Source organism: Canis lupus, chromosome 3 (assembly GCF_048164855.1).
Source record: "Canis lupus baileyi chromosome 3, mCanLup2.hap1, whole genome shotgun sequence".
Lineage (NCBI taxonomy): Eukaryota > Metazoa > Chordata > Mammalia > Carnivora > Canidae > Canis > Canis lupus.
Window position 1 is genome coordinate 42258109 of NC_132840.1, and position 13667 is coordinate 42271775.

A 13667-nucleotide genomic window follows, 5' to 3' on the forward strand; every position below is an offset into this window, starting at 1 on the left:
TCAATACAGATTGAATTATTTCTAAATACAAGTCTATAATTGAGGTAATCGATAGTGTGAGTTTTGATAGATATATAGCAGCAAAATGATTATATTTAATTTATTCAAATAGTATTTTTTGTGTACCCTCTAATGTGCCAGGTCCTTTTCTAGGTACTGGTATGTAAGTGAATGACAGCTAACATCCCTGCTCTCTTAACTGGGGCCATGTACGCTAGTGGCAGGAGAAGGACAATAAACAAAATTGATCTGTTAACCAGAAAATATCTGGGAGTAATAAAGGCTATGAAGAAAATAGTGTAATATGAAAGGAGTGCTGGTGGGGTTTGGTGAGAGGGCACTACTTTAGATTGAATAAGGGAAGGCCTTTCTGTGGAAGTGACATTTGAGCCTTGAGCTGAATGGCCAGAAGGAACATTCACAAGAAGATCTGTGCTCTGACTTGATAAAATGAAGTTTTTCCTTAAAGCAGGAACACATTTGACATTTTCAGCACATAAAGGGACAGTCTGAAGTGGCTGGTATGAAGTGAGTGAGGGAGACAGTAGATTGGAAGAGGAAGGCAGGACCCAGAGAAGAGTTTGGATTTTATTCTCAGTGTTAATGGGAAGCTATTGGAGGATTTTAAACAGGGAAATTCATATGATTTGATATGGTGGCTGAGTACATAATGGACTGTAAGGAAGCAAGGATGTTACCAATTAGGAGGTTATTGCAGTAGTCCAGGAGAAAGAGGAGTGTGGCTTAGACCACTCCTCTTCCACCATCAGCAGAGGGGAATGGAGAGAAGTGGGTGGATATTATTTTTAGAAGGTGATATAGATAGGATTTGCTCTGGATTGGATGTGTGTAGATAGATGTGTAATATGCAGATCATAAACCTCTGAAAATAGATCTAAGTCATTTCCATTTTAAATCCCAAATAGCAAATGATTACTTTATAAAACATTTAATATATTTTACCGAAATGTACATTTAAGAACACTAAAATAGATTTGTTTTGACAGTTTTATATTTTGACCTTGTTCTTCAGTGCTTTTTAAGTTGTCCAAGATTCCAAGGAAGGATGAAGGTCCGATTGTTATGTCTGAAGTGTTTAGTAGTTTTGTTTATTAATGATTGAGTCTGAATGAACTTGTTTTAGATAGTTAAGTATAGCTTTATAATCGTTATTTTTTCAAGTAATGTTTTACTATATTTGAATAAGATATTATGCATATTAGTATTGTGTAGATATTTTCCTTCTAGATAGAAACTATATTAAGCTTTAAAATTTTACTTAAGATGATTTTTATTTAGATTCATAACTAAACTGCTATTATAGTTTTTAAGTTGTTATTTCATTCTCCCCCCTCTTTCCTTAAAGGTTAGCTGTGCACTGTCATTCTTTTTATTTTCTTTCCAAGTACATGAAAAGTCCATTCTCTTGGTATCATTGTAAGTAAAAATGTTTCAAGTATGTGTTTTGTTAATTTATTATTATGTGTTTATAATATATACATAAATTTACTAGCTACATATAATCACCTAAGTCCAAAAACAAAACCACACAAATGTTACTATGTAGTTGCATAAAATTATTCACAAAATTATATTTTTCCAGAATGATTTCTTCTAATTTTACTTTATAAAGTATTTTAAGCTGAAAGTTTCATAGAATTATTACTGACATATTTCTGTTTCTTCATATATATTTTTATATGATAATAAAAGAATTGAATAAACCAAAGAGATTTTCCTCAGATTGGAGCCTGTTTGTCATCTTTGCCTTTCTCAGTTCATTCATTTCCACATCTATTTAATAACTGTTCTCTTCATTCACCTCTTTAGGGGCTTTCATATGTTGACTCCTTTCTGTTTCTTTTGTTAAAATCTTTGTTCAGACCCTATTGGCAATCCCTAATTAGACTACTTTGTTTTAAGAGCATTACAATTTTTTACTGGTCATCACAGAAACTGGGTAACAGTGGGGCTATATTATCCCAATATTAAAATAGTATTTGCCCGGAACACATAGGAATATTTGAATCCTGCCCTAGATCAATCCCACCCCTTATCTTGTGTTTGCTAGGTTCCTATGGAAGATCCATGTACAGAATAACCAATGGTAAATGGCAGGGAGGATTGCTTTTATTAAGTGGAGTCTTGTACTGAAAACTCAGTGCAGAGCTTTATAGTAAGCTGCCTATGTGGAAGGCTTCTTTGCTTGGAACTAAATAGCCTCATATCATTGCAGACCAGGAGGACACCTTAGTTTCATCCCCCAAAGTCTAAACCTGATTTAGTTGCTACCACTATTATGTGAAGCTTGGCTGACCCTCCACAAATTCCTAATGCCAGGGGATGGAACTATGGAAAAGTTTGCTTTCAAATATGTATATTTTTTCCAGATTTTCTACCCCATACTAAGGAAGCCCATTCATTGACCTGTAATATGACCACTCAGATTAGCTCTTGGGCCTTGAATTTCTGGGAGTTCCTACTCTACAACTCTACTTAGACTATTTATAGCAATGCATGGCTTCATTTAATTAATTAATTTGAAAGAGAGAGAGCTCACAAGCAGGGAGAATGGAGGCTCCCCTCTAAGCAGGGAGCCAGACATGGGGCTCAGTCCCAGGACTCTGGGATCATGACCTGAGCTGAAGGCAGAGCTCAACCCAGGCGCCCCCAGTGCATGGCTTTAATATAATTTTGATAAAATATTTTAAAGTCAGCATTAAAAGTTTTTCTTGATCTGGTCCTACCTAATCTATCATTAGATATTTCATTCAATAAATATTCATTGAGTGCCTATTGTTTGCTAGGTACTGTTCTGTGTACTTGGTATATATCTATAAACAAAACACAGAAATTCCTACTTTCTTAGCTTTCATTCTTAAGGATAGACACTAATAATTAGATAAAAGTAAATAGTGTTTTAGAAGGTAATAAAGGCCACGAGGAAGAAATAAAACAGGATTAGGGAAATTGGGAGTATTGGAGGTGAGAGTACAGGAGCAAGTATAGGTTGTAATTTTAATATAGGTGTCAAGGTAGTCCTCATTGAGGAGATATTTGAGTGGACTGGAGATGTTGAGGAAATTAGCTGTGTGGATATTTGGGATAATAACATTATAGATGGAACAGCCTCTGTGAAGCCCTAAGATGAGAGTATGCCTGGTATGTTTAGTGAACAATAGAATGGCCATTGTGGCCAGAGCGGAGTGGTCAAAGGTGGAGGGTAATAGGTGAAGTTAAAGAGGTAACAGACATGTAAATTCTATAGGACCTTGTAGGCCACATTAGGAATTTTGGCTTTATTCCAAAGGAAATGGGGAGTCATGGAAGGGTGCTGGGGAATAAGCATGGTCTGACTTGGTGTTTTAAAAGGATCACTCAGCTTATCAAATTATATACATTAAATATGTGCAATTCTTTGTAAATTAATTATACCTCAAAAATGTTAAAAAAAAAATTGAAGGATCATTCTGGCTGCAGGTTGAGAATAGATTGTATGGGGCAAGAAAACATGGAGACCATTTAGGAGGCTGTTATCATAATCCACTTGAAAGATGGTGGTACTGGGACCAAGATATTAATAGTGGAAGAAGTGAGAAGTGGTCATTGTCGATGTTAAAAAAGAACCAGGAGGCTTCCTGATGATTTGTGTGTAACATGTAATAGAAAAATCAAATGTGTGTCCATGATTTCTGGCTTGGAACTGGAAGGACAGAATAGCAATTGACTGAAATGGGAAGACTGCAGGTGAAACAGAATTAGGCTAGATACGGACCTGGTATGAGGATCCCATGTTCAGTATTGGACAGATCTTTGGCTATCAGTTTGGATACTGAGTCAACTGATTGGACATATGAGTGGAGTTCTTTTTATTTTTTTTAAAATTTTAAAAAATATTTTATTTATTTATTCATGAGAGACAGAGAGAGAGAGAGAGAGAGGCAGAGACACAGGCAGAGGGAGAAGCAGGCTCCATGCAGGGAGTCCGATGTGGGACTTGATCCTGGGTCTCCAGGATCACGCCGTGGGCTGAAGGCGGCGCTAAACTGCTCAGCCACCTGGGCTGCCCATGAGTGGAGTTCTTAAGGGGAGTTGAGCTGGAGAAACAAATTTAGTAGTTTGTTAGTAGAGAGGACAAAATCATGGGACTGAATGAGATCACCAAGGGAGTATATATAGAGAAGAGTACCAGAGACTGAGTCCTGGGCCACACAATGTTAGGGGGTATTAGGAGAAGAGGCAAATAGGAATGGCTAATAAGGCAGGATGAAAAGCCACGAGAGTTGATGTCCTGAGTGAAGAAGTTATATAAGGACATGACGTCACCTATCTTACCCCATTCACAAAAATTAACTTGAAATGGATTAAAGACATAAATATAAGACCTGAAACTATAAATCTCCTAGATAAAAAAACATAGTGAAGAAGCTCCTTGACATTGGTCTTAGCAATCATATTTTGGATTTGACACCAAAAACACAAGGAAGAAAAGGAAAAATAAATAACTGGGGTGATATCAAACTAAAAAACTTCTGTATAGCAAAAGAAATGATTAACAAAATGAATAGGAAACTTATGGAATGGGAAAAATATTTGTAAACCATATACCTGATAAGGAGTTAATATCCCACATATATAAGGAATTCATACAACTCAATAAAAAAAAAAATGGGCAAAGGACCTTAATAGATATTTTCTGAAAGAAGCTATACAACAGGTACATGAAAAGGTGCTCAACATCACTAATCATCCGGAAAATGCAAATCAAAACCACAGTGAGTGACACCTGGGTGGCTCAGTGGTTGAGCGTCTGCCTTTGGCTCAGGTTGCGATCCTGGGGTCTTAGGACCAAGTCCTGCATCGGAGTCTCTGCAGGGAGCCTACTTCTCCCTCTGTCTATGTCTGCCTCTCTCTGTTCCGTATGAATTTTTTAAAAAAATCTTTAAAACCACCATGAAATATTACTTCCTATCAGTCAGAATGGCTCTTATCAAATGGCTCTTATTAAAAAGACAAGAGATAACAAGTACTGGTAAGTATGAGGAGAAACGGGAACACTTGTACACTCTTGCTGGGAATGTAAATTGGTATAGTAGCTATGGAAAGCACTATAGAAGTTCCTCCAAAAATAAAATAGAACTGCCATATAATCAGCCATCCCACATGTGGGTATATATTTGAAGGGAATGAAATCATGATCCTAAAGAGGTATCTGCATCCCCATGTTCATTATTTGCTATAGTCAAGGCATGGAAACCACCTAAATGCCCATCAACAGATGAATGGATAAACACTACACTGCGCACACTCTCTCACACACTCTGGAATAGTAGTCATAAAAAAGAAGGAAATCTTGCCATTTGCAGCAATGTAGATGAACCATGAGGGCATTATACTAAGTGAAATAAGTCAAACAGCGAAAGATAAATACTGTGTGACCTCAAATAAATAAAGAATCTAAATCATAGAAACTCCTAGAAACAAAGTAGATTGGTTGTTGCTGGGCAGGGGAGAAGGGAGGAAAATGGGCCAAGGTGGTCAAAGGATACAGACTTACAGTTTTAAGATGAATAGGCTCTGGGGATCCAATGTACAGCATGATGGCTGTACATAATATTTAACAGGTATTATATACTCGGAAGTTGCTTAGAGAATAGATCTTAAAAATTCTCACTGTGCACGCTCACACATGAAAGGTAACTGAATTGACGGATGTGCTACTAACCTTATTGCAATAATCATTATTATATACCTATATATACCTATATCAAATCATTGTGCTTCTATCAAGTCATTGTGTCGTATACATTAAACTTATATAATTTTATATGTCAATTATATCTCAATAAAGCTGAGGGAAGAAAAGAAAATGAGGTGATCAATTGTATTGGATGCCACCACTCAAATAAGATGAGGTCTGAGAATAGACCATTTGCCTTAGCAAAATGGGAGTCACTAGTGACTCTGACAAGGATAATGTTGATGGAGTGATGCAGGGGAAAGCCTGATTAGGGTGGATTTGAGAACTAATGAGAAGAGAAAAATTGAAAATAGGTCTAGATCATTTTCTTTTAATTTTTCTTTTAATAGGTCTAGATCATTTTGTTTAATTGTGGCAAAATACACCAGTTTATTTATTTATTTATTTTTATTTTTTATTTATGATAGTCACACAGAGAGAGAGAGAGAGGCAGAGACACAGGCAGAGGGAGAAGCAGGCTCCATGCACCGGGAGCCCGACGTGGGATTCGATCCTGGGTCTCCAGGATCGCGCCCTGGGCCAAAGGCAGGCACCAAACCGCTGCGCCACCCAGGGATCCCCAAAATACACCAGTATTCACAATGCTTTGCAACCCTGACCACTGTCTACTTCCAGAACATCTTTATCACCCCAAAGGAAATTGTACCCTTTACGCAGTCACTCCCCATCCTTCAGTTCTTGTAACCACTTAATTACTTTCTCTATGGATTTGCCTATTTTGGGTACTTCATGTAATTGGAATCCTACAATATTTGGCTTTTTGTGTCTGACCTCTTTCATGTAAAATAGTATTTCCAAGGTTCATCCTCATGCATGCCCATGCATTGTGTGGAGATGCTACATTTTGTTCATCCATGCATCATTTGAAATTTTTTTTTTATTCATAGAGACACACACACACAGAGGAGGGAGAGAGAGAGAGGCAGAGACACAGGCAGAGGGAGAAGCAAGCTCCATACAGGAAGCCTGATGTGAGACTCGATCCCAGGTCTCCAGGATCACACCCTGGGCTGCAGGCGGCACTAAACCGCTGCGCCACCGGGGCTGCCCTCCATGCATCATTTGATGAATATTTGGGTTTCTAGTGCCAGTATGAATATTCCTGCATAGGTTTTTGTTTGAACATTTGTTTTCAGTACTCTTTGAGTCTATCCCCAGGAGTGAGATTCCTGGGTTATATAGTAATTCTTTATTTAACTGATTGAGGAATCATCTAACTTTTCCACAGTAGCTATACCATTTTGCATTTCCACAAGTAATGTAATAGATGACTTTTCCAGTTTTTCTACATCCTTGCCAGCACTTGTTATTTTTCCTTTTTTTTCCCCCCCCATCCTTGGGTATGAATTGGTATTTCATTGTGGTTTTTGTGTGTGTGTATGTGTGTGTGTGTGTGTGTGTGTGTGTGTGTTTTTTAAAGATTTTATTTATTTATTCATGAGAATACACAGAGAGGAGAGAGAGGCAGAGACACAGGCAGAGGGAGAGGGAGAAGCAGGCTCCATGCGGGGAACCTGATGTGGGACTCGATCCCGGGTCTCCAGGATCAGGCCCTGGGCTGAAGGCAGTGCTAAACCGCTGAGCCACCCGGGCTGCCCATCATTGTGGTTTTGATTTGCATTTCCCTGATAACTAGTGATGTTGAGCATTTTTTAAGATTTTAATAACTGTCAAAAGTTAATTTTGATGAAGTTCAGTTTATCTATTATTTGTTTTGTTGCTTGAGCTTTTGGTGTCGTATCTAACAAACCATTGCCAAAGCCAGGGTAATACAGACTTACTCTCATGTTATTTCTAAGAAGTTTATGGATTTAGCTCTTATATTTAGGTCTTTAATCCATTTTGAGTAACTTTTGTATATGGTGTGAGATAGGTAGACAGTTCTTCAGGTGAGCTTTGCTGAAAAGGGGAGAGCAATAATTGATAAAGTAGTCAGGGATGCCTGGGTGGATAAGCGGTTAAGTGTTTGCCTTTCAGCTCAGGGTATGATCCTGGAGTCCCCAGATTGAGTCCCACATCGGGCTTCTTCCATGGAGCCTGCTTCTCTCTCTACCTATGTCTCTGCCTCTCTCTCTGTGTCACTCGTGAATAAATAAATAAAATCTTAAAAAAAAGTCAACTGGGGTTTGCTTTAAGATAGGAGAAATAATGGTGTGGGAATGGTCAATAAAGAGTGAACAATGATCATACAGGAGGGAGGTTAAGAGTTGGGGCAATTGCCCCTTGGAAAGGGAAATAGGATAGGAGTTACAGCACAAATTGGAAGGGCTGGCTTTGGAAAGATGCAGGAGAAGTTCATTTTAATATAAAGGAACAGGGTATATTGGTAAAGATGCTGGGAATAGAGTAGATGTGATGGTGGCATCTGTGAAAGTTCTTTTAATTGCTTCAATTTTTTTAATGCAGTGGAAGGCAAGGTCATTAGGCAAGAGTAGGTTGGAACTGTTGGGATTATGAGATTATGAGGTGTGGATTATTCTAAGGAGTTACAATGTGAACAGATTAAGAGAATATACAGTAGTTGTTAGACCCCTGAATATCATCATCATGTATTTAAAGTGAAAGCAGGGGTGCCTAGGTGGCTCAATTGGTTAAGTAAGTGCCTGACTCTGTTTTGGCTCAGGTTTTGATCTCAGGGTTGAAATGAGCTGGTTGTTGAGCTCCTCTGCACTCAGCAGGGAATCTGCTTGAGACTTTCTCCCTCTCCCTGTGCCCTTCCTCCCCATTCTCTCTCTCAAAATAAATAAATACATCTTCAAAGTGAAACAGTGTGGGTAAATGTTTTCTTCAAGAGCAGTTGCTCAGTATGGTTGGAATAAGTACAGGTGGAGAGGTCTTTCCAGGTTTGCGGTTTTGTCTAGTGAGGGTAACAGGCTTGCTCAGGGCTTGGGAGTGAATGCATGGGAGTGATTTTAATGGTTGACCTTAGAATTTAAGCTGGCTGAGAAGGGGAAAAGACACCAAAGGAGTGAGGCAAAGTGAAAAAGGTAGTAGGAATAATGGATAGATGGTCTTGATGGGATCAAAAGATTTCTGGAGTTCCGGAGTGCTGAAAAGATAGGAGATAGAGGTCAGGATGCAGTTGCTAAATTGTGATTATGGAGGGGTTGCAATCCCAAGTATAACCCAAAGATGTAGGAATGAAAGTGAGATCACTAGAAGACAGGAGTTCTAGTAAATGAGAAGTCAGGGTGTTGGAAGATCATCTACATGTAAAAATTGCCAGGAATAAAGATGAGTAGGGTTGTAGAAAGTGACAGTGAGTACGGAGTTGAAAGTGACTCTTGGGGATGGTAGATGATAACAAAGAGAGGATTGAGAGGGATGAAGCTGGAGGACATGAGATTAAAACCTGGAGATTGTTAGGGTGGAGAGAGGGAGAACTGGTGTGGAAGAGGTGATAAAGCACAAAGAGGTTATCTCCTGCTACGTCAAGCTGTTTTCAAGGCTGTGGAAACAAAACCTGTTGAGAGGGCTGAGGGGTAGCATTTTCCTTAGGGGACGGGATCCAGGATTCATTTTCAACAGGATGGTGAAGGGAAAGAGTTAGAGGTTGAGGATGCAGGGGATTTTGCTGCTTGAGTATAAATATTAAGTACCTTGAATTGAGGTCAAGGGCTGAGTTATATTCCTCTTTGTATTTCTTTCAGAGCAGTTGTACATAAGTTTTCAATAAATGCTCGTATTCAGTAAATTAATATTGAAAGAATAAATGAGAAAGAGTTAAGACCCAGAAAGAGAGACGCCTGGGTGGCTCAGTGGTTGAGTGTCTGCCTTCAGCCCAGGGCGTGATCCTGGAATCCCTGGATTGAGTCCTGAATCAGGCTCCCTGCATGGAGCCTGTTTCTCCCTCTGCCTGTGTCTCTGCCTCTCTGTGTGTCTCTCATGAATAAATAAATAAAATCTTAAAAAAAAAAAAGACCTAGAAAGAGAAAATAATGTTTATTGAGCACCTACTATGTGCTTGTGTTTAACATAAATTCTGATTTAAAATGAATCAAGTAGTGAAATTGAAAGTCCTCTAGTATTTTCTTTTACTGCAGTAGTTTTCATTCAGTTTGTAATCCCAGGTTTTACATTTCATATGCTAGCTGACATGGGGAAAAGTCATCCTAAGAAAGGAGAATGTTCAAACCTTTAGTAATGATGGGCAGTTGTTGAATACTTGTTTCTATTATTGTTGTTGTTACTATTTTGGGTCTCCTTATTTTAAAAGGTTTAAAAAGTTACTTATTAAATTAGATAATACTTGCAAAAGAGTGCTTTCAATTATGTAACAATATAAGGTATTATTATTACGATTTCCATTTACACCTGAGAAAAATGGTTAATCATTTGTTCAAGACCATAAAGTAAGAGGCACAGATGGGACTAGGATTCAGGTCCCCCTTTTCCCGAGCATTGCCACAGTAGAATCCAGAATGGAATGAGATTAGGGGTGCTAGTATGGAGGTCACAGAGTTGGGACCCATGACCCTATACTCAGTCATAAAGCCAGTCATTCCATTTATTGGCATTATGCTTCCTCTTCCTGTATTATTGCTCTTTTCACGTAGCTGCTTCCTACTTGTTTTTTCCTCTTATACCATTATCAACTTATTTCCTCTTATAAGTCTTCTTTGTCTCTGTTGTTTTCACTTCAGTGGCAGAGGACGATCCTATCTGTTATAACTTTAGTTTTTAACTTAGATTAGTAATATGTAACATGAAGGATCATAAAAGAAGTTTGAAACCACTATCCTGGGAATTAATTTATTTCCCAAGTAGGGTGAAACATGAAAAAGCTCTTTCTCTGAATATCTGAATTTGTTTATCTGATCTGTTCTGTAAGCTGTTTGTATGACAGAAAAAAAATACATTAATGGAATATTGGAAGAAGCAGTTTTTCAGTTATTAGGAGGAGTTCATACCTTGTTTATGTTTAGACTTAGTTTGGATTGAATTTAAAAAATTAATCAGTGATCCATATGGAGACCTTACTGGCTGTTTTTTCTTTGCTTGTTTAGCTACCCTAAAGATTAGACAGATAAAATGCGTTTATATTTTTCATATGTAATTTCAATTGAAATTCTGTTCTCTAAGATTAAAATACTCTTTCTTTATCATTTTAGACCAGTCTGCTTAGTTTTGAGTGAAATTCCTTTTATGTCTACTTGGTTTTTACTTGTGTCAACATTTAGGTGAGTCAAACCAATATTCATATAATATTTTCAGTATAATTCTCATAGGCTTATTTAAAAATTTTTATACAGTGATTATGGTTTGAATTAGCAAGTCTCTTTTGATGTTTTTTCTGTTTTCCCTTACAGTATGCTACCTCTTCTTCTGAAGGATGAACTCCTAATGCCCTCAGTTGTGACAACAATGGCATTTTTTATAGCTTGTGCAATTTCCTTTTCAATATTTGAAAAGACTTCTGAAGAAGAACTGCACTTGAAATCCTTTTCCATTTCTCTTAGGAAATATCTTCCATGTTTTACATTTCTTCCCAGAATTATACAATATTTGGTAAGTTGTTCAGTTTTGTTTTGTTTTTAGAGGCGAGTTGCGTGGGAGGAGAGGCAGAGAGGGAGAGAATCTTAAGCAGGTTGGATGCCCTGATGAGAAGCCCAATATGGGGCTTGATCTCATAACCTTAAGATCATGACCTGAGCCGAAAACAAAGAGTTGGATGCTTAATCAACTGAGCCACCTAGGGGCCAGAAGTTGTTCAGTTTTTTTTTAATTTAAATTTAAAAAATTTTTAAGGTTTTATTTATTTACTCATGAGAGACACGGAGAGAGAGGCAGAGAGACAGGCAGAGGGAGAAGCCTGCAGGGAGCCTGACGTGGGACTCAGTCCCGGGTCTCCAGGATCAGGATCAGGCCCTGCGCTGAAGGCAGTGCTAAACCGCTGAGCCACCTGGGCTGCCCTCTTTCTCTTCTTATAAGGATACTAATCCTATCAAACTAGGGCCCCACCCTTATGACGTCAATTTAACCTTCCTAAAGTTTTTGTCTCCAAATGCAGTCACATTGGGGGTTGGGGCTACAACACTTGAATTTTGTGGGGACATAATTCAGACTGTAACATGGAATCATAGAAAATATAGTCGGGGTGCTTGAGTGGCTCAGTCAGTTGAGCATCTGACTCTTGATCTGGGCTCAGATCTTGATCTCAGTGTTGTGGGTTTGAGCCCCATGTTGTCCTCCATGCTGGATGTGGAGCCTACTTTAAAAAACAAAGTAGTCTTTTGTGACTGACTACTTTCACTCAGCATGTTTTTGAGGTTCATCTGTGTTGTAACATGCATCAATACTTCACTCTTTTTTATTGCCATACTATATTCTATTTTAATGGATATACCACATTTTGTTTATCTGTTCATCAGTTGATGGGTATTAGGTCGATCCCACTTTTTGGCTGCTGTGAATAATGCTGCTGTGGAGATATGTTTACAAATTTATCAGCACTTTTTTTTTTCATTTCCCTTGAATATATCCTCAGAAGTGGTAATTCTCTTTAACATTTTGCAAAACTGCACAACTGCTTGCCACAGTGCTATATGATTCTACATTCCCACCAGCAACATATGAGGATTCCAGTTTCTTTACATTTTTTTTTTTAAGATTTTATTTATTTACTCATGAGGGATAGATAGACAAAAGCAGAGGCAGAGGCAGATGGAGAGGGAGAAGGAGAAGAAGCAGGCTCCCCGTGGAGCAGGGAGCCTGATATGGGACTTGATCCCAGGACTCTGGGATCATGACCTGAGCCAAAGGCAGATACCTTGCCAGTTAGCCACCCAGGTGCCCATCTACATTCTTGACATTTTTGTTATTGTCTTTATTATAGCCATCCTAGTGGGAGTGAAATTGTATCTCACTGAGGTTTTGATTTGTATTTTCCTAGTTACCAATGATTTGGGCAAATTTTTATGTGTTCATTGGCTATTTGTATATTGTCTATGGAGAAATGCCTATTCAAATCCTTTGCCCATTTTTAATTAGGTTGTCTTTCCATTTCTGAGTTCTTCATACATTCTTGATACAAGTCCCTTACTAGAAACGTGACTTGGAAATATTTCTTATTCTGTAGATTTCCCTCACTTTCTTAATGGTGGTGTTCGCAGCATGAAAGTTTTTTTTTTTTTTTTTTTTTTTTAAGAAGTCCAATATACCTATTTCTTTTGTTGTTTGTGCTTTTCTTTTCTTTCTTTTTTTTTTTTCCTTTAAAGTAACCTCAATGGGATACCTGGGTGGCTCAATGGTTGAATGTCTGCCTTTGGCTCAGGGCGTGATCCTGGGATCTTAGGATTGAGTCCCACATCGGGCTCCCTGCTGGAAGCCTGTTTCTCTCTCTGCCTATGTCTCTGCCTCTCTGTGTCTCTCATGAATAAATAAATAAAATCTTTAAAAACATAAGTGAATAAAGTAACCTCAATGCTTAATGTGGGATTTGAACTCATGACTCCGAGTTCAAAAGTTGCATGTTCTACTGACTGAGCCAGCTAGGTGCTCTTATGCTTTTGATGTCATATATAGGAAGCCACTGTGTAAAGGTCATGAAGATTTACCCTTTTTCTTTCAAGAGTTTTATCTTTAGGTCAATTCCTTTTGAGTTAATTTTGTATATGGTGTAAGGTAGGAGTCCAGCTTTATTCAATTGTTCCAGCACCAATGAATTGTGTTGGTACCTTTGTTGAAAACTAGCTTATGGGGATCCCTGGGTGGCTCAGTGGTTTAGCGCCTGCCTTTGGCCCAGGGCGCGATCCTGGAGCCCTGGGATCGAGTCCCACGTCGGGCTCCTGGCACGGAGCCGGCTTCTCCCTCCTGTGTCTCTGCCTCTCTATCATAAATAACAAATAAATAAATATAAAAAAAAAAAAGAAAACCAGCTTATCTTAAGTGTTAAGGATTGGTTTCT

General features: G+C 38.3%; 1 protein-coding gene across 6 annotated transcripts in view; it reads left to right on the forward strand.

The window, feature by feature from the left end:
* Positions 1-13667, forward strand: part of ALG6 (ALG6 alpha-1,3-glucosyltransferase) — a 67032-nt gene that overhangs the window by 49830 nt on the left and 3535 nt on the right. For all 6 annotated transcript variants that reach the window (XM_072820569.1, XM_072820572.1, XM_072820567.1 and 3 more), the window contains 3 exons: positions 1367-1437; positions 10873-10941; positions 11071-11269. In XM_072820569.1, the coding sequence (XP_072676670.1) occupies positions 1367-1437; positions 10873-10941; positions 11071-11269 (339 nt within the window). The remainder of the gene's footprint in view (positions 1-1366; positions 1438-10872; positions 10942-11070; positions 11270-13667) is intronic.